Source organism: Hippopotamus amphibius, chromosome 13 (assembly GCF_030028045.1).
Source record: "Hippopotamus amphibius kiboko isolate mHipAmp2 chromosome 13, mHipAmp2.hap2, whole genome shotgun sequence".
Taxonomy (NCBI): domain Eukaryota; kingdom Metazoa; phylum Chordata; class Mammalia; order Artiodactyla; family Hippopotamidae; genus Hippopotamus; species Hippopotamus amphibius.
In genome coordinates, this window is record NC_080198.1 from 61,156,605 (window position 1) to 61,179,420 (window position 22,816).

At 35.5% G+C, this 22,816-nt stretch overlaps 1 protein-coding gene across 19 annotated transcripts in view; it reads right to left on the bottom strand.

The window, feature by feature from the left end:
- The window catches only part of LARP1B (La ribonucleoprotein 1B), a 124,958-nt gene that overhangs the window by 78,216 nt on the left and 23,926 nt on the right, over positions 1-22,816 (bottom strand). For 16 of the 19 annotated variants that reach the window (XR_009048730.1, XM_057705137.1, XM_057705136.1 and 13 more), the window contains 3 exons: positions 17,732-17,906; positions 12,814-12,986; positions 7,496-7,858 (listed from right to left, as the gene is read on the bottom strand). Coding sequence is in view for 18 of the 19 variants with exons in the window: in XM_057705137.1 (XP_057561120.1) it covers positions 7,496-7,858; positions 12,814-12,986; positions 17,732-17,906 (711 nt within the window). In the remaining variant the exon portion in view is untranslated. Of the gene's footprint in view, positions 1-7,181; positions 7,245-7,495; positions 7,859-12,813; positions 12,987-16,122; positions 17,102-17,731; positions 17,907-22,816 lie in introns of those variants that run through there. The other 3 variants (XM_057705146.1, XM_057705151.1, XM_057705150.1) reach the window with 3 other exon arrangements.

Sequence of the window (22,816 nt, forward strand, 5' to 3'; positions counted from 1 at the left end):
GGGTCAGTGGTGCTGCACCTGGGCTTTCTTTAGTTGTGGTAAGCAGGGGCTACTTTTCATTGTGGTGCGCAGGCTACTCACAGCAGTGTCTTCTCTTGTTGCGGAGCAAGGGTTCTAGGCGCACAGGCTTAGTAGTTGTGGCACTCGGGCTCAGTAGTTGTGGCTCACAAGCTCTAGAGAGCAGGCTCAATAGTTGTGGTGCTTAGCTGCTCTGCGGCATGTGGGATCTTCTCGGCCCAGGGCTCGAACCCATGTTCCCTGCATTGGCAGGAGGATTCTTAACCACTGCACCACCTAGGAAGTCCTTGAGTTAATTTTTATGAAGGGAGTAAGGTCTGTGTCTAGATTAATTTTTTTTTAATGTGGATGTCCAGTTGTTCCATCACCATTTGTTGAAAAGACTCTATGTTCTCCATTTTATTGCCTTTGCTCCTTTGCTAAAGATCAGTTTATTTTTAGAGGTCCATTTCCAGGTTCTCTATTCTGTTCCACTGATCTATTTGTCTATTATTTCACCAATACCACACTGTCTTGATCACCATAGCATTACAGTAACTATTGAAGTTGGATATTATCAGTTCTCTGACTCACCTTCTCCTTCTGTATTATACTTGCTATTCTGGGTCTTTTGCCTCTTCACAAAACTTTAGAATTGGTTGGCCAATATCCACAAAATAAATTCCTGGAATCTTGATTGGGATTGCATTGAATCTATAGCTCTAAGTTGGGAAAACTGACAATATTGAGTCTCTCTTCCTGTGTATGAATACAGAATATCTCTTTTTTTTATTTATTTACTTTATTATTTATTGGCTGCGTTGGGTCTTTGTTGCTGCCCACGGGCTTCCTCTAGTTGTAGCGAGCAGGGGCTACTCTTCATTGTGGTGTGTGGGCTTCTCATTGTGGTGGCTTCTCTTGTTGGGGAGCGAGGGCTCCAGGTGCGTGGGCTTCAGTTGTTGCAGCACATGGGCTCAATAGTTGTGGCGCACAGGCTTGGTTGCTCCAAAGCACATGGGATCTTCCTTTGGCAGGGATCGAACCCATGTCCCCTGCTTTGGCAGGCAAATTCTTAACCACTGCACCACCTAGGAAGTCCTTAGAACATCTCTTATTTATTTAGCTCTTTGATTTCTCTCATCAGAGTTATGGTATTCCTCATACAGATCTTGTACATATTTTCTTATATTTATACTTCATTTATTTCATTTTGGGGGATGTTAATTTTTTTTTAGTGGAATTATGAGGTCAAAGGATATGTACACTTTATTTTGTTTGTTTGTTTATATGTTGGGTCTTCATTGCTGCACACGCGGGCTTTTCTCTAGTTGCAGCCAGCAGAGTTACTCTTCACTGTAGTGCACAGGCTTCTCACTGCTGTGGCTTCTCTTGTTGTGCAGCATGGACTCTAGGCGCAGGCTTCAGCAGTTGTGGCACATGGGCTCAGTAGCTGTGGCACACGGGTTTAGTTGCTTCGCAGCAGGTGGAATCTTCCCAGACCAGGGCTTGAACCTGCATCCCTTGCATTGGCAGGCAGATTCTTAACCACTGTGCAACCAGGGAAGCCCTGTAAATGGTTTTTGGGGGGAGGTGTCCATCTTCAGGTGTCCTCTGAAGTACAAAATTTTAAATTTTTTGATGATATCAAATTTATTTTTTCCTTTTGTTGCTTGTGCTATTTGTCATATAAGAAACCACTGTCAAATACAAAATCAAAGATTTTCTTCTCTGTTTTCCTCCAAGAGTTTTATAGTTTTTGCTCTTACATTTATGTGTGTAATTTATTTTGAACTAATTTTTGTGCATGGTGAGTTAGGCTGATATCTTATTGTTTTGCATGTGGATATCTACTTGTACCAAGACCATTTGTTGAAAAGACTATTCTTTCCCTATTGAATGGTTTTCTAGGTATCTTTGCTCAAAGTTGGCAGACCATAGACACAGGTGTATTTCCCAACTCTCAACTCTTTTCCATTGATTTGTATGCTACCCTTATACCAGTATCAACATTGCCTTAATGTAAGCACTGTGTATGAATCCCTCAACTCTGTTCTCTTTCAAGATTGTTTTGGCTATTTAGGGTCCCTTGAATTTCCATATGAATTTTCACATCAGCTTGTCAATTTCTGCAAAGAAGCCAATTAGGATATTGATAGGGACTACACGAATCTATAGACTGATTTTGGATTATTACTATTTTATGGTATGTATTTTTTGTCTTTTACTTTCAATCTTTTGGCTTCCCTAACTTTTTGATGTGTCACATGTAAACAACATAACTGGTTGTATTTACATATATTCTGACAATATTCATTTTTGCAATTTAAATATTTGGATTTCAATCTACTATCTCATTTTTGTGCTGGAAGACTCCTTCCCCTTTTTTTCTTGTCTTATTCCACATTTTCCCTTTCTCCTTGTTTCAAGATTATTCCTTCTAATTTTATTCTTAATTCTTCATTTTTTTAAATTTATTTTGTTGTACTGGATCTTAGTTGCGGCATGCATGTGGGATTTAGTTCTCTGACCAGGGATAGAACCTGGGCCCCCTGCACTGGGATAACGAAGTCTTAGCCACTGTAACACCAGGGAAGTCTCTAATTTTATTTCTAAATAAGTACCCTTCAAACTATAATATGAAAACTTTTAAAACTAAAAATAATCAATTATCTTATTTCCAGGGCTTCCTAGGTGGCGCGGTGGTTGAGAATCCGCCTGCCAGTGCAGGGGACACGGGTTCGAGCCTTGCTCCAGGAAGATCCCACATGCCGCGGAGCAAGTAAGCTCGTGCGCCACAACTATTGAGCCTGCGCTTTAGAGCCTGTGAGCCACAACTATTGAGCCCATGTGCTGCAAGTACTGAAGCCCACGCACCTAGAGCCCATGCTCTGCAACAAGAGAAGCCACGGCAATGAGGAGCCCATGCACCACCATGAACAAGTAGCACCCACTCACCGCAACTAAAAAGAAAGCCCGCGCACAGCAAAAAAGACCCAACACAGCCAATAAAATAAATAAATAAATAAATTTAAAAAAAATTATCTTATTTCCAGACACTAAAGTACCTTTAAATACTATCCACTCACTGCTCTCTCCCAATTTGTGTTAATATTATATTAGATCTGTAAGACACAGTAATTGTTTTATACAGTTAATATTTATTTAATTTATTCACATATTTATCATTTGCTTTGCTCTATGCTCCTTTCTGTATCTCTGCCATCTGGAATCACTTTTATTCCAATTTTGAAAATTCATTTGATGAAGTTCTGCTGTTTGCAATTTATTTCATTATATTTCACTCTCTTACTTGAAAGATACTTTTGCAAGGCATACAATTATAGGTTGGTAGTTATTTTCCCTTGTTATATTAACACCATCATTCCATTGTCTGTTGCATTCAACTGTTACTGGTGAGAAGTCAGCTGTAAGTTAGCTATCCAATCACTCTTCTTTCTTTGAAAGTAACTGCCTTTTTTCCCTGGCTGCTCTACTCTGGTACCTCTCTGCAGTTCACAAAAAGTCCTATTAAAATACTGACCTATTAAAATTCTGAGAGAAAAAATTCTCTCTTTTCCTTCTGGAACTCTGAATAAATTTCTATTTTAGACCATGTTTATCACTCTATATTCAATTTGCTTTTTACTTTTCTCAAAAATAAAAAGATTTATACTAAATCTTTATAGATGCTAAATTATACAGCTTGATTTGAAATATACCAAATAATAGCAAAGACTGTCTAGAATACCATTCTATACCTTCTTTCATATATTCTGTCTCTCTATGCTGATTTCTGAAGAGTTTCCTATAAACTGTCTTCCAATTCACTGATTCTTTAATTATATCTAATCTGCTGGTAATCCCTTCAATTAATTGAGTTCTTAATTTCAGCCTTAACTGCTTTTACTTTCAGAATTCTAGAAAGGTTATTCTCTAGAATTTCTTTTTCCCTGCAGATATTTTTCTTTAAACATAGTAAGCATAGCTACTCGATACTATGATTAATAATCCTACTACCTATATTTTTTTTTCAGGGTATGGTCTTACTCTCTATTACTCTTGCTCATTCTCACATGCAGTACCTTATTTCTTTGTTTGCTTATTAACTTTGTGAGCTGCTCACTTTCACTACAAAATAATTTGAGTAAATTCTCTGAAGCCTAGAATAAGGGTGAATGTCTTCACAAAAAAGTTAGATTTGCTTCTGCTAATTTCTGGGAAATTAACAGGCCACAATCACTTTAAATTTATGACTAATGGTTACTCTAGTCACCCAAATAGTGTGAATTCAGCTTGCACAATTATAACTTCTAAGTCAATTTCTTTCTCCCTATTCTGCTCAGCACAACTAAGGAAATATGCTTCATAGTCCCTTAGAGGAGTAGATGAGAAAGCAGTTAAGTTTTTTCGCTAGGGTATATTTCCTCAGGTACCAATTCAGTGGGAAAAGGCCTCCTGATGGAATCTCTGACTTTGGGACAGGGGTTTGTGACTTTTATCCCTATATTTTGGGTGGCTTTTGCAAAGCTGAACTTCTCAAATTAACCAATTTCCAAAATGGTCTCCCACGCAAAACTGGTTTCAATACTCTATGGTTTTATTCTGATAATAACTTACCTTGCAGATCTTCAAGGATTTTAAGTAAATATTTTCTCATTTATTAATGGGTCATTTTAGCTGTCTGCAGCAATAAGGACATGTCAGAAACAGAAGGCCTACACCTACTCTTTGGTACAGTTCAACACAGCATCTGGATTAAGCAAAAACTCTCTTCACAAAGTCAGAAATGATCACCAAATGACTCTACCAATTTGGCATTCTTTTCATTTATACCCAAACTAAATCTGTCCAGTTTCTGACACATTTGATTATTCATTTCCCTTGAAGACAGTGTTTGGCTTCCACACCAGTTTCCTGTACAACTCTTAAATGATCATTCCTCAGGGCTCAGACCTGGGTCTTCTAAATTCTACATTTCCTCTGCCACCAATTTATCTTAAATTACCAACATACATCACCTGGACTACTTTTATAGCCTCCCAACTGGATTTCTTCTGCCACTCTTGTCCCCACCTAATCCATTCTCTGCCATAGTAATCAGACTGATATTTTAAAAATAAAAATTAGATCACATCCTGTTGCCTGTATAAAACTCTTCAAGGTACTGCATTTCAACTTTAGCTAGATTCCAAACTATTTAACATGGCCCACGGGTTACCTTCTATGATCAGACACATGTCTATATATTCATAACTGTCCTCATATAAATACTATAAACAGATTCTTTTTTTCAGTTCCTCAAATATGTCAAATTCTTTCTCATGTCAAATCCTTGACACTTGCTATTCCCTTTTCCTAGAATGTGGTTTGTCTGTTTTTTGCATGGTTCATTCTTACTCATACTTCCTATCTCACTATAACTGTGACATTCTCACAGGCATTCCCTTATAGCCTAACCCAACAGCAACTTGTTCTTTTCACATTTATCATAATTTGTTATCAAGTACTTATTGCAGTTTATTTTAATGTCTATCATCCCAATTATTTTGTTAGAACTAGGCATGCAGAGATCCTACTGTTATCTTCCCATTCCATGCCCAGGACCTAATACAGTGTCACACACATACAGTAGGAGTTTAATAAATATATATTAAATAATTGATTTCTCTCCCTCTAAACAGACCCATAGAAAAAGTACAATTTTAACAAGAAATTATATGTTGAGCACAGAATTAGAAACAAGGAGAATAAGTTAAATAATAGGATGGTACAGAGGGATCAGATAAGACAGAAGTAGGAACAGGCCTATAGTGCTTAAGCGCCATGTAGCCAAGATTACTTTCCCCGGACTAATATTTAATGGCTGATGCAACAGATGAGTTAATTAAGTTTAATTATTATTGTCTACAATTTAGAGCAAATAATCACCTAGCAATAGCATACGTTTCTCAAGGTGACCCGAAAGTTCATTATTTGGTACTCTGAAAATATTTCCCCGCAGAACCAATATTATACACAGAGGTTAGGTTCCTCTAGTTAGTTCACAATGTTTAATCCATCATTCATTTATCCATTTTAACAAATATGAATTAAGCACTACTTTGTGCCAGGAACTGCTGTAGCCCCAGAGATACAGCAGTGTACAAAATTAGACAAAAATCCCTATCCTCATAGATCTTACAATCATGTGATTGAAACAGAAAAGAAGTAAGTGCAATATACAGAATGGTAGATGGTGAAGAACAAAGCAGGGCAGAGGGACAGGGAATGGAGGTAGTGCAACTTTAACCTATTATTAGTTTAATTTATTTTCTATCTCTTTTTGTTTCCAAAAGTATTTGAGTTAGATGTTACTTATAGGACCTAAGTATCACGAATAAAAGTAACAATCCTTACACAAGGAAAGACTTTCAACCAAGAAACTATATAAAAATACACTTCCTTTCCCATAGCAGTAGGACAGAGAAACCTGCTCAGGCTCTAAGTTACTAACAAGCTACCATATCCTGAGGCAGGATCTCCAAAAAGGAAGTGGCTAGAGAAGAGGATAAAAGTAGTGATGGAAATTCCAGAAGAAAACAAATGAAGAATCAAGAAGGAAAGCACACTTCTTGATGATATGAAGCTTCACAGACAGCCAGTCCCTTTTTTCCAGCCAGTTCGCTGGCTTTTCTTTCTAGAACTAAAGTTCTGACCAAGATCTCTTTCCTATTTGGCATATTACAGTTATACAACTCTTCCCTCATTATTCTATCCCCAAAAAACAAATATTTAACTTTTAGGGATTTTCTGATCAATTTAATGACAGCAAAAGATCATTTTTAATCCCTATCTATACCCTTAAAAGTCATATAAAAGGAATGCAGACAGCCAGTAGACTACTCTGGCACTCTCATATTTTACCTTAATAACTGGGATAGGTACCAGGAAGTGGGGTGAAATGCAAAATAAAAAATTGGAACAAGGTTTTAAACACCACTCCCAGCAACCAAGTAATGAGTAGACAAGGAGGAACAATCAGTTTCATCTTCTATACTTGCCAACAACCAGTTCCACTACCACAGAATATGCACCACAGACTAAGGTGAAAAGGACACAAGGGGCAACAAAAGTAATTCCTTCCTGAAGCCCTGCTCACATAGCTAAGATGATTACAGCCAGGTAAGGAAAGAGCATATAAACTAAGCCTGTCCATAACTTTAGTTTTTACTCCTTCTTATGAGAAAAGGCCTTCTTATTATTTTCACCTGAAAAAAGGAAGAGTTTCAATCAGCCAGTGCTAATATTTTTTTTGTAAGTAAAGTACTTATTTCACTGTCATTTTAATAATTTTTCAGGTTGTGAATATCAGATATATTTCTAGGAATTTTTCAAATTAAATATAATTTATTTATATTCAAAATTTCATAAAATAAAGCCTCAAGTTTAGGAAAACATAAGCAGCAACATGCAATCAAAACATAGTATCAATAGAAAGATGTTGGCCAGAAACAATTACCTTTATGGCTGTGTGTTTGTTTTCATCTTCTTCCATCCACAAATCCTGCTCATAATAATATAAGCCATCATTGATAACTTTAGCAAGTTCAGATGTAATTTTTGCCTGAGACAAGTGGTTGCCTGTTCGATCTCCTCCAGGATGTTTTCTCATGTAAGGTGGTGTCTGAGTTACAATCAAAATCTTGTTTAAATCCTGGTCATCAATTTCACAATCTGAATCATCGGACCAATCAGTAAATGCGTTTTTTCGCCCTTCTATTTGTTCCATCTCTTCATCAAATAAAAAATCAAGCTCTTCTTGTTCTTGCTCATCTGGAAGATATAGTTGATTTGATGCCTCTTCAGGTAGAGACAGTGATTCCTAACGGAAGAAATTGGTATTTTATATAAAAACATTGTTATTACTTTTAAAATAAATGTTGTATAACAATGTTAATGTAATATCAATATTGTATGCTCAATAACCAGATTAGCAGTCAAACTGTAAAAGAAAATCATGCCAGTCTACAGCCATACCACCCTGAATGCACCCGATCTCGTCTGATCTCGGAAGCTAAGCAGGGTCGGGCCTGGTTAGTACTTGGATGGGAGAAAATCACAATGGTATTATCCTGGCCCAATAAATATAAAGTAATTGCTAAACAATAAGTTTATGACTAAAATACACAAAGCTGAATAAAAGAAGGATTATATGAAAGACTCCTTTAGAGTTAGAATGGTCCTTAGTGCATCCCTTGTAGCATGCCAACTTATTTTACAGATGAGGGGAAAAAAAGGCCTAGAGATGTTTGTCCACAATTTCAGAATTAGTCTGGACTAGAACAACCAAGGTCTTGTCTCTTCCTTTTTTCTTTTTTGGCTGTACTGCATGGCATGCAGGATCCTATTCCCTGGCCAGGGACTGAACCCATGGCCCCTGCAGTGGAAGTGCAGGGCCTAATCACTGGGAATTCCCAGAACAACCAAGGTCTTCTGACTTCCAGATTCAATGATCTTCCCTAGTCACAACTCTTCTTACCTCACAATTATATTATATATTAATTAGATATTAATATCATAATTTGTCAATAAGAAAACAAGTATAACTATCAGAAGATCAGAAATTTTTATCATTTTCCAGAAAGCAGAAAGCAAATGGAATTGTATTAATGATAAACATTAGTAGAGGAAACAGCAATCTAGAACCCATATCAAAGAAGGCTACAGGGAAGGCAGACACCATTGGTCCCACTGCAGTCCTAAAAAGTTTTGAGATGGTAGGTACAAAGAGCAGGAAAGGACTATGTGACAGCAATCAAAATTGGTATTTGGAAAACTAACTACAGCACACAGTCAGCCCAACACCCTTATCTGAGAAATACAGGTGCTGGAGCTAGACAGAGGCTGAACACATTCTAGTCTTATTCTAAACTTCTAAAAACAAACCTGGGGGGAAAAAAAATAAGGTAATTTTACCAATGAATGAAATACACTAACAAATTCTACCTCCCATAAATAAGCAATTTTGAAGATCCAAAACCACCACCACCATGCTCTGCCTAAGTCTAGAAATTCAAGTGGAGGACCTTTACACTTAACCAAGAGTGCGCAATCATACCTCACATTCAGGAAAATGGTCCTCTGGATGAGCAGATCTATAAGATCACAAACAAAAGAAATCTGTACCAATTTACCAATAGTAACATAAACCATCAGCTCAAAAGAGAAAGACTTCAAAAGACATAAATACTACCATAATGAATAAAAACAGACCAATTCCAGGGTATATCATCTGAAATTTCAAGAGTGGGGATGAAGAAATAATCTTAAAAGCTTCAACAGCAACAAAAAAAATCACTTGACAGGGACTTCCCTGTTGGCACAGTGGTTAAGAATCCGCCTGCCAATGCAGGAGACATGGATTCGAGCCCTGGCCCAGGAAGATCCCACATGCCATGGAGCAATTAAGCCCATGCGCCACAACTACTGAGCCTGCACTCTAGAGCCCATGAGGCACAACTACTGAGCCCTTGTGCCACAACTACTGAAGTCAGCGTGCCTAGAGCCCGTGCTCTGCAACAAGAGAAGCCACTGCAATGAGAAGCCCATGCACTGCAACAAATCACTGCAACTAGAGAAAGCCCATGCACAGCAACAAAGACCCAATGCAGCCAATAAATTTTAAAAAAAAGACACGCACCCCCAATGTTCATAGCAGCACTATTTACAATAGCCAAGACATGAATGCAACCCAAATGTCCATCAACAGAGGAATGGATAAAGAAGATGTGGTACATATATACAATGGCATATTACTCAGCCACAAAAAGGAATGAAATTGGGTCATTTGTAGAGACGTGGATGGACCTAGAGACTGTCATAAATCGAAAGAGAAAAACAAATATTGCATATTAACGCATATATGTAGATTCTAGAAAAATGGTACAGATGACCTTAACTGCCAAGCAGAAATAGAGACACAGAGAACAAATGTATGGTTACCAAGGGGGAAAGGGCTGGGGTGGGAGGAATTGCTGAGACTGGGATTGACACATATACACTACTGATACTATGTATAAAACGGACAACTGATAGGAACATACTGTATAGCACAGGGAACTCCACTTAATGCACCGTAGTGTCCTAAAAGGAGGGGATATATGTACGTGTATGGCTGACTCATTTTGCTGTGCAGTAGAAGCTAACACAACATTGTAAAGCTACTCCAATAAAAGTTACAAAAAAATTGCTAGGGGAAAATGAAATTTGACCAAGATTTCTATACCCACTCTAGAATGTCTATTTTAAAAAGATCATTTTCAAAAAAGTATGTTGACGGGACTTCCCTGGTGGTCCAGTGGCTAAGACTCTGAGCTCCCAATGCAGGGAGCCCAGGTTCAATCCCTGGTCAGGGAACTAGATCCCACATGCTGCAACAAAGATCGAACATCCTGCGTGTCACAACTAGGACCTGGCATAGATAGGGAGATAGATAGATAGACACACAGACAGACAGACAGATAGACAAAAGTATGTTCATAATGTTGTCAATAACTAACCTACTTCAGCAGGTATCTCTGAAATCTCTAGGTTCCCAGAACCTACAGTCATCTTTCCTCCAGGCCAGACCCTCTCTCTGTAGTATCAAATACATTTCAGGTCTTACTAACGGTACCAATATTCTTTGGCCATAAAACTGAAAGATCCTAGATTTTACACAATCATTTTCCATTTGAAAATCACACTCCATCACCAATTTGCTAGACCTATACAGTGAAATCCAACTTACCCTTGTAAAAATTGTTTTCATCAAACCAAAGTTGCTATTAATTTTAAGATACTATTTTAAAAGAAATGTTGAAATGTGGGGTTTTTTGTTTTTGTTTTTTTAACTTGTAGGAAAAAATGTAGATCTTGGAATAAATGAAATATTGTAAAAATCTTTGTCAATGAGCCCAGGATATGATCTTCCCTAGCTATCCAGGTTTGCCATGATAAATGTACAAATTAATCAGGATCTTTAGAAAATCTTATTTTGAGAAGCTGCTTTAGGATTTTAAAACGCCCCAAGGAAGAAGACCTCTTGTAACATTTAAGTCTGTTGTATTTAACCACCATCCCTAATTAAAAACTTATCTTTATTATTTACAAAACAGAAATAGACTCACAGACATAGAAAACTTTGGGGGATAAATTAGGAGTTTGGGATTAACATACACACTACTATGTATAAAAGAGATAACAAGGACCTACTGTATAGCACAGGGAACTAGATTCAATATCTTGTAATAACCTATAATGCAAAAAATCTGCAAAAGAACAGATATATAGAGATAAATATATACATATATCTGAACCACTTTGTACACTTGAAGCTGACACATTGTAAATTAACTGTATTTCAATTTTTTTAAATGGTAAATAAATAAATAAAAAGTTATCTTTGATAAGGGTTTCAAACTCAGCATTACTGACAATGCTGGGCTTGATAATTCTTTAGGGGGAGGTGCATGGGGCGGTGGGGAGCAGGGTAAGAAGGTTGTCCTATGCACTGTAGGATGTTTAACAGCATCCCTGGCCTTCACTCACAAGATATAGTAGCACTCTTCCAGTTTTAACAACCAAAATTGTCTCCAGACATTGCCAAACATCCTATGCTGAGGCAAAATATTAACAGCCTCTCCATTCCTCCAATGAAGAACCACCCTTAAATCCTCCTGCTTCCTTTCTTCATGCTTTAATCTTAGGAATAAAGAGCCCTACTCATAATAATCTTTTTTTAAGCTCTTTATCGGAATATAATAATCTTTAATATGATAGCCTTCTTCATTCTTCCCACATCTGTGCCCAATTATTTTTGGTGACCTTTTCCTTTTAAAGCTTACTTTGAATATTTGAATTGAGTGGCACTATTTCCAAGTTTATTTTTAATAAACTTTTTTACTTTGAGATAATTGTACATTCACATACAGTTGTAAGAAATAGAAACTTCAGGGACTTCCCTGGTGGTTCAGTGGTTAAGATTCCCAATGCAGGGGGGCATGGGTTCGATCCCTGGTTAGAGAACTAAGATCCCATATGCCACATAGCGCAACCAAAAAAAAAAAAAGAAAAAGAAATAGAAATCTTCTAGACTTTTTACCCAATTTCCCCAATACTATAAAGCTATGGTAGACTATAACAAGATAAATATTGATGCTACCCATCAATCTTACTAGGATTTCCATTTTACTTGTACACTCATTTGTATTTGTGGTTTAGATCAGAGCAATTCCTATCACTTTTGAAGTTCGTGTATCCAAACACCAGCCAAAAATACAGCAGTTCTACCGCAAGAAATGCTCCTATTGTTCCCTAATCACAATCATCTCACTCCCTTGTGTGCCCCCAAGAAATGTATTCTCTTTTCCTTTCGTACTGTACAATCATCAAAACATATAAATCAGACATGTACCCTTTACAAATAATTATATGTAAAAGAATTTTACAAATAATTAACAAGGTTACAAATATGGCCAAGTTATAAATTCAAAGTTTAGAAAAACTTTGTCAGCTTAAAAAAAAACAAATATTATTCAAATATAAACTAATTTCAAAAGGTTAGTTAAACCAAAATATTTTTAAATCATATTCAGAAATAAGACAAATTTTAAAAATTGATACAATATAATTTATTTTCAACTACTTAGTAACCCATGAGCTTTTACTGAAGGGCAATGCTTCCAATTTTTACCATTTTTTTAAAACTTTTCCAAATTTTATATATGTACCTCAAAAACAGTGGCCTTACACTCCACTCAGGATATATCACACTTCACTTGGGTTATAACAACTCACCTTCAATTTCACTGGGGATACATGATGTCTCTTTTTAACTTCTATCCAAGGTTTTGAGTCCAAGTCAGGCAAACTGGTAGACAAACCTCTAGACATTGCTTGAAGATTACTTGTTTCAGTGTTTTTCTTTGGGCTCAATGGACTTCCAATTCTTGGAGAATTTGGGGCGGACTCTAAAATTTTAAGTTAGTTCTATAGTTAAAATGGTTTTCTTACTTACAAAACACATTTTTTTCTTTACTTAGGCTTGAGTTTTTCTTCACAAAAACATGAAAAATCAATCTCAATCATAACCTTTCAGTGATTTTCAAACCCAAAGGGCTTTGTAAGATGTGTTCAAGTGAAGCCAATGAATAATAACAGGAATGTTATCAACACTTACAGGTACATTCATTCAAACTTCAAGAATATCAACGTGAGTCACTAATTATGACAATACATATGTTTGGGAGTCAATTCTCTGTGAAATCTTAGATTCATTAACTGTAATGAAATCAGAGAATCTTAAATGCTACTAGCAAATAAAATGCATATTTTATTCAAGGCAAAATCAATCCTTCATTGTTCTGCTTGGTCTATACTAAGGCAGCCAATACTCATACTTTTCTCATCTCCTTTGCCTAACAAGGTTTACTTAAATGCAGTTTGGCCCGCAATGAATGCTGTAAAGAGTAGAATGTCACATCATTAAAGTGCACCGCCCTGGTAATAACAATTGAAACATTTTACAACTCTGCTAGAATTAAAAGTGCCTTTCTCCACACTTTTAATCCAAGTATTTATATGGTCTATAAAATATAAATCAATTCCTTTATAAATTTTTTTCAGAAGTTGAAGAGTATTTAAGTTATAATGCAATATGAACTTACTTTAGACAAAAAGTGTTTTTAAAATAAATTTATACTGTAAACTTCTAAACATTTTCTCCTCAAAGCCAAGTCCATGAAAATACTGCAAAGTTGAATATTACATAGAGAAAGTTGAAATAAATGAACATTAACAATCCTTTTAACTTACTAAATGAAAATGCAAAGGTACATTCCAGTTTGAGAAGAGTATTCCAAGATTTTACTTTCATCTACTACATCCTAGAATTAGATGGATTTATTATCTTCTCCATGGACACACAGATCCAGACTTCAACCACCAGATTACTCCATTGCTTTAAAAAGAAGTATATTGTTTCATAACAGAAAAGGCTCTAAAACTGCACTGTTCCATACAATAGCTACTAGCCATGTGGGGCTACGAAGCACTCAAAATGTGGCTAGTCCTGAAATGTGCTCAGGATAAATGTAAAATGCGCAGCAGATTTCAAAGACTTGGTACAAAAATAACATTGGTCCATGATTTTTATATTAATATCATAATATTTGGATATATTAAAATTTCATTTGTTTTATAGCTTTTAAAGCTATTAAAAATTATTAGGATTACATGTGTGGCAAACATAATATTCCCATTGGACATTGCTGCTCTATAGCTTAATGGTACATGTCATCAATTGATCCAAAAAATTAGTATGAGTGAAAAGGTTTGGGCTGTCAGTATTAATATTAAAGTTACAGGAATGAGAAACACATCTAAAGAACCCTACTCCTAATACTATGAATCATTTCTATTCACAGTGAATAGCTTTAAAAGTAGGCTAAGGGGCTCCCCTGGTGGCGCAGTGGTTAAGAATATGCCTGCCAACGCAGGGGATACGGGTCTGAGCCCTGGTCCAGGAAGATCCCACATGCTGTGGAGCAACTAAGCCCGTGTGCCACAAGTACTGAAGTCCTAATGCCTAGAGCCCATACTCCCCAATAAGAGAAGACACTGCACTGAGAAGTCCGTGCACTGCAAGGAAGAGCAGCCCCCACTCTCTGCAACTACAGAAAGCCCGCGCAATAACGAAGACCCAATGCAGCCGATAAATAAAAAGTAAAATAAATTTTAAAAAAGAAAAAAAAAGGAGAAACAGGCAAACAAAACAAAACAAAAAATTAGACCAAGAACCACCACTCGAGGACTTCCCTGGTGGCACAGTGGTTAAGAACCTGCCTGTCAATGCAGGGGACAGAGGTTTGATCCCTGGCCTGGGAACATCTCACATGCCTTGGAGCAACTAAGCCCACATGCCTAGAGCCCATGCTCCACAACAAGAGAAGCGACCACAATGAGAAGCCCATGCACTGCAATGAAGAGTAGCCCCCCACTCGCCACAACTAGAGAAAGCCCACTCACAGCAACGAAGACTCAACACAGTCAATAAATAAATATTAAAAAAAAAAAAAAAAAACCACTCTAGTAACGGAGAATTCACTAAATTAGTATGCATAGTTCATGTATACAAGATTAGAACTGTATGGGGCACTAGGTAGAGAAATCAATACCTACTATTTTAACACAGAAATTGAATCTTTAAACACCTATTTAAGTTTATGATGTAATTATCTCTAAATGCTCTTATGCTTGAATAATGTTTCTACCATTAAGTTTTATGTTTCACAACACATGTGCTTATATTGGGTTGGCCAAAAGATTGTTTGGAACCCCTTTTTGAACTTTTTGGCCAACCCAATAAATTACATGACGTTAAAATACCAAAGAATTTGATTAAGAAAATTTAGAACAGTCTTAAGAGTTTTTTTAAATGGTGTTGATCTTATAATTAAGCTAAACATATGTCCTGACCTAAGGGCGGCGGGGCGGCGGGGCGGCGGGCATAAAAAAAAAAAAAAGAAAAAAAAAAACATATGTCCTATGTGATTTTCTGTATCTGTCTTTCTCTTACAAAGAAAAGATTTCAAACTACGCGTGCATAAGTTTTAACAGTAATAGTAAAGCCCTAATCTTCCGAGACAAAATGAGTTTGAATATGACTTGGATTACTTGACATTAAACTTACTGATAGGAATTCCCTGGCAATCCAGTGGTTAGGACTTCGTGCTTTAACTGCTGAGAGCCTGGGTTCAATCCCTGGTTGGGGAACTAAGGTCCCAACAAGCCCCCCAAAAAATAAAAATAAACTTATTTATGGACAAATAATAGACATACTTTGAGACACATACAGGTTCTACTTTGTGAGAACCTAGAAAAAAGATTTTTTTCTTTGCTGTTTTCGTTAACTGAAAATCGTCAACATGACTCTTCAGAGATAAATCACTATATATATATTTCATGTTATTTGGTATGATATTTTTATCCACCTTGAATCACAGCTTTGGGTAACTATACAGATTGACTTGTTTCAGGCAATATGTATGTGCACGTAAATAAGTGTATATGTAAAAAAAAACACAAAAATGTACAAACATTGTGATTTTATTCTTGTAATTTTATTAACAATGCATAAATGGTTAATGGGCAGGCATCACCAACTTGACTGACCTATCTTAGCTACCCTGTGGAAAAAAGTATTTTCTATTTTACAACTGACCTAATGCCTGTTCATAAGTAGGTTAAAAATGTCATCTTGGACCCCAAGTTTACACAATAAATTAATCTAAATTATACAATCAGACATTATATTCTTTTTTAAAAAACCTAAAAAATATCTCCTGAAGTTCTTCAACTTTTAAAACACCTGCCCAAGTTGCTTGCTAGGTGAAGAGGCACAGAGGGCTGACATTCAAAGAAACAATAAAAATATCTGTGAGACTCTCCATCAGTGCTTTATTGATGGCAGGTCTCTATACTGGTATATTAAAAATACATTTTGAAGAGTTAAAAAAAAATACTCTTGTTCATTTCTTCAGTTTCTTATCCCTTAGTGTCCACATTGATAAAATCTTATAGTCCATGTGAAATATTATGACAACAAGTGAATTATACAACGTACACTATACTGAAGAGCAAATCAAATAGCCAAGGACCTAACAATCTGGGAAATTCCACTCAAGCCTATTTCTGCTTTATTGATCTGGACACAAGTACATAAGTCTGGAAGGAAAAGACAGAATCTTGCAATATTTCAAGAATGATAATTCTTTCCCACCGTGAATAAAAGTAGCACATGCAGCCCAGGCTAATTACACACAAATGGGCAGTTCCTATAAAAACAACAGCAGTCCTCTGGTCTGTTTTTCATCATCATCACAAAGGTGTTTATCTCCATTGTAGTGCTGGCCCAACCTCCTCCACAAGGAGTTGGGAGTAGGCATTCTTGCACAGAAGTCTGGTCGCTTTCATTTCTGCAGCACGATTTGTTCCAATGTTTATAATGATATTTCAGTGAGTCACCTATTCCTCTGCATATTCCGATCAAATGACATCCAAGAGCATCAGCAGATCATCACCCTGACTGAAAAAAGTTTAAGCACACATATTTTTTCCCAAGAGGGAATGTCTTAAAAATGATCCAGGAAAAAATTCTTAACATTAAAACAAATTTTGGAAATTCTAAATGCCACCAATTCTTTAATATGTAATTGTAATAACTTCATAAGAGACCCCCAATTCTCCTTTAGAATATAGGTCATCTTGTCATTTCAAGACAAAGCTGAAGCACATTGGAAAAAAACTGAAGGAACTACCCCCACTCTTGAGTATAAGACTTTTAGACTATTCCAATCTTACAAAAGGGGAAAATTGGCAGAATACATCTATAATCATTTAGTAAAATTAAGAAGATAGGTAGAAACTCCACAAAGTAGACAAATAAGAATAAATATAGCAGAGCTCCTCCTATAATTCCTTTTTTTTTTCTTCTGTATTTATACACATATCCCCGTATCCCCTCCTCCTATAATTCTTAAATCTCTATTTAATGTATAGTTTTCTGTGGGAGGCAAAATGAATAGAATTTAAAGCATCAAAAGTCACTGAGTTATCTTTAATTTTCTATTGAGCCTAAATAAACTTTAAAAAGGATAGGTAAACTGGATTAAATAGCCCACTGTTATGCTGCTTGCTCTAGAAGAAAAGTTGTTACCTGCATGTGAATCAAAGGCTTGGCCTGGTACGAACTCCGGGCAATCAATCAACTGAGAGAAGTCTGTCTGTGGCACACTACGTGGAGGAGGGCCTGGAATTGGCCATTTTTCTGGTTCTATCTTTTTTCTCATTTTCTCATCCACAATTTCCACTTCTGTGCTATCTTTCAGTGCCTATAAATAGGAATTTTGAGTTACTAAAGAACCTTCATTCAAAAAACTTAATTGTACATCCTATTCTTCCAATAACCTAAAAAATTTTTTAAGTCTGAAATCAGCATATGGTACTACAGTTAATGTTTCTAAAAATATCCATGAACAGAACAAATTTTAAAATCATTTGTTCCTGTAAAGTAACAAATATCCTGATTCAACACGTAGCAAATTATTCTAATTGTGAAAACCAAATTTTCAACTGAGTATTGCATCAACTAGAAGCAAACTACTATAATTTCTTATTGTCAGTTTTTTCCTCAACTATTTCCTTTTATTTTCCCTTAATATAATACCACCAAATAAAATTTAGGCATTATATTTAATTATTGTAATAAATACCATCATTATTGAATAATAAACACACCCATGCAGAGATTCCTCATAATACCTTTTAAGTGTAAGGTAGATTTCCTAGATGGGGAAATTGAGGCTCAAATAAATGAAGTAACTTGATAAGATCATTGACTTAGTATGAGGCAATACCAGGACTCAAACCACTTATCTGTCCACCAGGAAAGTCTTAGCCACTAAGATATGGTGGCTCTCAAAAACAAACACGCTGTAATTTAAGGATAAAATAAAAATACAACAAAATTTCTTCCAAATAAAAATTAGAGCCTTACTGATCTGAATTTTAAATGTAATTCAAGGATACTCACACCTTTAGAAACTAGGAAAAATACAAATATAAAAACTCAACATACAAACTGTTATAAAGACTAAAACTTCCTATATTTTAGTTGGAGAACATATTATATGTAATACTTTAAGTATCTTACATTTGTATGCCCTTAATATTAGTATCATACTTACTTCTCAAGTAAGTATATTTTCTGTAACTGGACATTACTTTAAAATTAGTATTAAAATTATTTAAAAAATAAATGAACTCTTGATGGGAATCAGGATACTCACAGAAAGAGAAGAGAGTCTGAAATATGGAATGAAGGAAATAAGGAAGAATCTTACAGTAAGGGGTTTGAGTTGGTGATATGTTTATTTTTTAATATATTTTTCTAGTTTTGTCCACTGAATGTTCTAGAAGCAATGACACCCCAGTAGCAAAGCTGTATACCCAGCATCCAGATCTTGCAACAACATGGATGAATTTCAAAAACTACAAATGAAAGAGCCAGGAGACAGAAGAATTCCATTTACACAAATGTAAAGAAAAGACAAAGTAAATCTATGGTAACAGAATCAGAAAAGTAGTTTGGTTCAGTGGGGCAAAGGGTGAGGGGATGGGGGATTGACTGGAAAGGGCCACTAAGAAAGTTTTTAGAGTAATTAACAATGTATTGTTTAGAGCAGGCTTATACAATTTTTAAAACTCAAACTGAATAGCTAATATCCCTGCATTTTACAGCATGTTATTTATACATGAATTTTAAAAAGAAAACGAAAAATCTCCCTAAAACTTTCCTATCGGTCTAAATTTTTCAAAAGGTTTTGGAAAAAGACCACCAATAGTATTTGGAGGGATATGAAGCAAGTCACACTCTGAAAAGCAGTAGTTTCAATTGGTTCAATACTCTGGAAAAATGTTTAGCAGTATTTACAAAAGCTAAGCACATTTGTACATACGTATACACACACACACACCCTGTTACCCTTCTATTTCACAAGAAAATAAGTGCATATGTCCATCCAAAAATATGCACAATAATGTTCATGACAGTCACATATTTAAGCTGTAAAGAACACAAATGTCTGTTAACAGAAACATGAAAAAATAGTTAATTCACACAATTGAATACTACTGCAAAATGGAAAATAAACAACTGCCACACACAACAACATCATGGATAAGCCTTACAGAAATAATAAATACAGAAAAGACAGATATAAAGAATTCAAATAACTTTGATTACATAATGTTTAAAAAACAGGTGAGGGACCTCTCTGAAATGCAACTTAGATAAAGGACTTATATCCAGAATAATGAAATCTTACACTAAGTTATGTCTCAATTTAAAGAAAAATTTTCAGGAAATAATTCAAAGTTCTTTATATACAGTTATTGAATGATCTTCCAATATATGCTGTTTTTATAAAAGGAAGGAGCATAAGAGTATACGTAGTAAACATGATCTCAGGAGGAATACACAAAAAAAGAATAACACTACTTGCCACACCAAGGAAGGTTTAACTAGTTCACTGTTGATGAAAGATGAGGAAATTTTTCACTATATACACTTTGAATCTTGAATCACAGGGAATTAATTCCCTAATTAAAAAAAAATTCAAGAAGAAAATAAAGAAAACAGAAAGGGGAAAAGATTCGGGCCTTAAAAGACTCATACAAAAACTTAAAAGACTCATAGCATACACAAATTAAGGAAAACATCTAGACAGACTTAGACATATTTCTACTAGAACCAAATCTTGGTTATTTTTTGAACTCCTAAACAATGAGTTACAGAATACAGCCAGTATTTCTGGGTGTCTGAGGTTTTTTCTATTATTTTCTATTATTTCTATTATATTGTACTATATGTTAACTGATAACACTGCAATCATATTATAATATAAATATGTATCAAAGTTCAAAAAAAAAGAATGCAGTAAGGTGAGAAATGAATGAGAGAGGAGGAAACAATGGGAGAGGATTCAGTAAGTCTGGCTGTGCAGGCACACTCAACCACAGCAGATATGGGTGTTAGCTAAAATGTATTTTGCTTCTTTTGACAGTTTTTTCAAGAAAGTTAAGATTTGAGCATATTCAAATACATATAGGAAAAAACTGGCAGAAATGAAGATAAAAGGAGTAATCAATAGAAGGATATCCTTGAAGACTAATGATAACAGCAAATTCTTATTTAGAGCTTACTATATCTGCCAGATACTGCCATTACACATTTCATACTTATAAGAACCCTATGAAGTACATATTGTAACAATTTCCACTTTACAGAAGTCTCAGGATACTGCCTGGAGTCACAGAGCTAGGAGGACATGTATGCAGGTTCTCAAGTCCACGCTCTACTTCATTATGTTTATACTACAAAGCTTAATGTTTATACTACAAAGCTTACCTTCTCAAGGGGAAAAAAAGACATCTTTCCCACTGTAATAAGTGGTAGGTACATAATGAATGTTAAGTGAATGCAGACCTATGCTGTTCTAAATCACTATGCTTATGTGTTTCTAGGTTTCTATTATTTCTCACTGTAAATCAATCACTATGTATTAATAATGTTAACCGTAATAGCAATGCAAAAGTTTTTTAAAAATATCCTTTCCCTACTGCCGTTTTATTTTTAATTTATGATTTCTTAAGTTTTTATTGAAACTGTTACAATTCTGCTTCTGTTTTATGGCCCCAAGGCATGTGGGATCTTAGCTCCCTGACCAGGGATTGAACCCACAACCCCTGCATTAGAAGGGGAACTCTTTTAAGCAGTGGATGCCAGGTAAGTTCCCCTGCTGTAAATTTTAGAAGCAGATAATCAGTGATCTAAAACTTGTGCTCCAGGACTAAATGGGAATACGAACAGACCAAAAAAGCATGCAGTGAAATTACAACCAGATTCCTACAGTATGAAGACTGGGGGAAATCGATAACTTCACTGAAAATGGCAGCTGAACTAGATCTTTGCTATAGCACAATGTCCATAGTTAATAAGCTCATTCTACCATGAAAGTAATCATAATGTTTTGCTCCAAGGATACTTTGCAAGAAAAAAACTAAAGGTTTAAAAAAATTCTACCAAAACTTTATTTAAATAGCAGCTATAAATAATTACAATAATGGCATTGTTTGAAATAATTTTTTTATTAAGAATCATTAAATTGGCTTCCTAGGTGGCGCAGTGGTTAAGAATCCACCTGCCAATGCAGGGGACACAGGTTCGATCCCTGCTCCAGGAAGATCCCACGTGCCGCGGAGCAACTAAGCCCGTGTGCCCCCCCCAAAAAAAAAAAAAAAAAATCATTAAATTATATTTAAAAAATCACTAGCTAATAGTGTTTTGAAAAACTGGACTTTCCTATAACTGGTTTTTAAAACATGGATCACATGTGTTCAAAACATTTGCTAAAGCAATCAAAGAAGTCTTAAGAAAAATCAAGATAGCCAAAGCCTGGAAAAAATATTTCTAAAATATGCTTAAAGGACTTATATCCAGAGTAATGAAATCTTACAATTCAATTATTTTTAAAAACTCTCCAATAAAAATGGGTAATGATCTGAATAGACATTTCAACAAATGAGGTACATCAATGGCAAATAAAACATAAAAAGATACTCAACGTCATCAGTCACCAGAAAATTGCAAAGTAAAACGACAATGACAAATCTATTATTCAAAAAACTGACAATACCAAGTACTGATGAGGCCATGGATCAAATGGAACCCTTATACAAAATGGTGGCATGCAAAATGGTTAAACCCACGTTGGACAAGAGGTTGGCTATTTCTTACAGTTAAACATACCCTTACCACACATTTCAGCATTCATAATCCTCAATATTTATCCAACAGCAACGAAAACATATGTACATGCAAAGACCTATGCTTTACTCTTAATCTCCAAAACTTGGAAACAATCTAAATATCTATCAACAAGTGATTGCATAAATTGTAGTACATCCTTACTACGAAATACTAGTCAACAATAAGAACAAGCTATTGATACATGCAACAACATGAATGAATCTCAAAAGCACTAGGCCAAGTCAAAGAAATCAGAAACAAAAGGCTACAAACTATATAATTTATTTATATATGATATTCTGGAAAAGGCAAAAAAAGATAGAGACATAAAAAAAATCAGTTCAGTGGTTCCCAGGGGGCTGTGTGTGGGGAAAGGGATTGGCTACACAGAGGGCACAAGGGTGTAATACTGCCAAATTCAGAAAACTACAT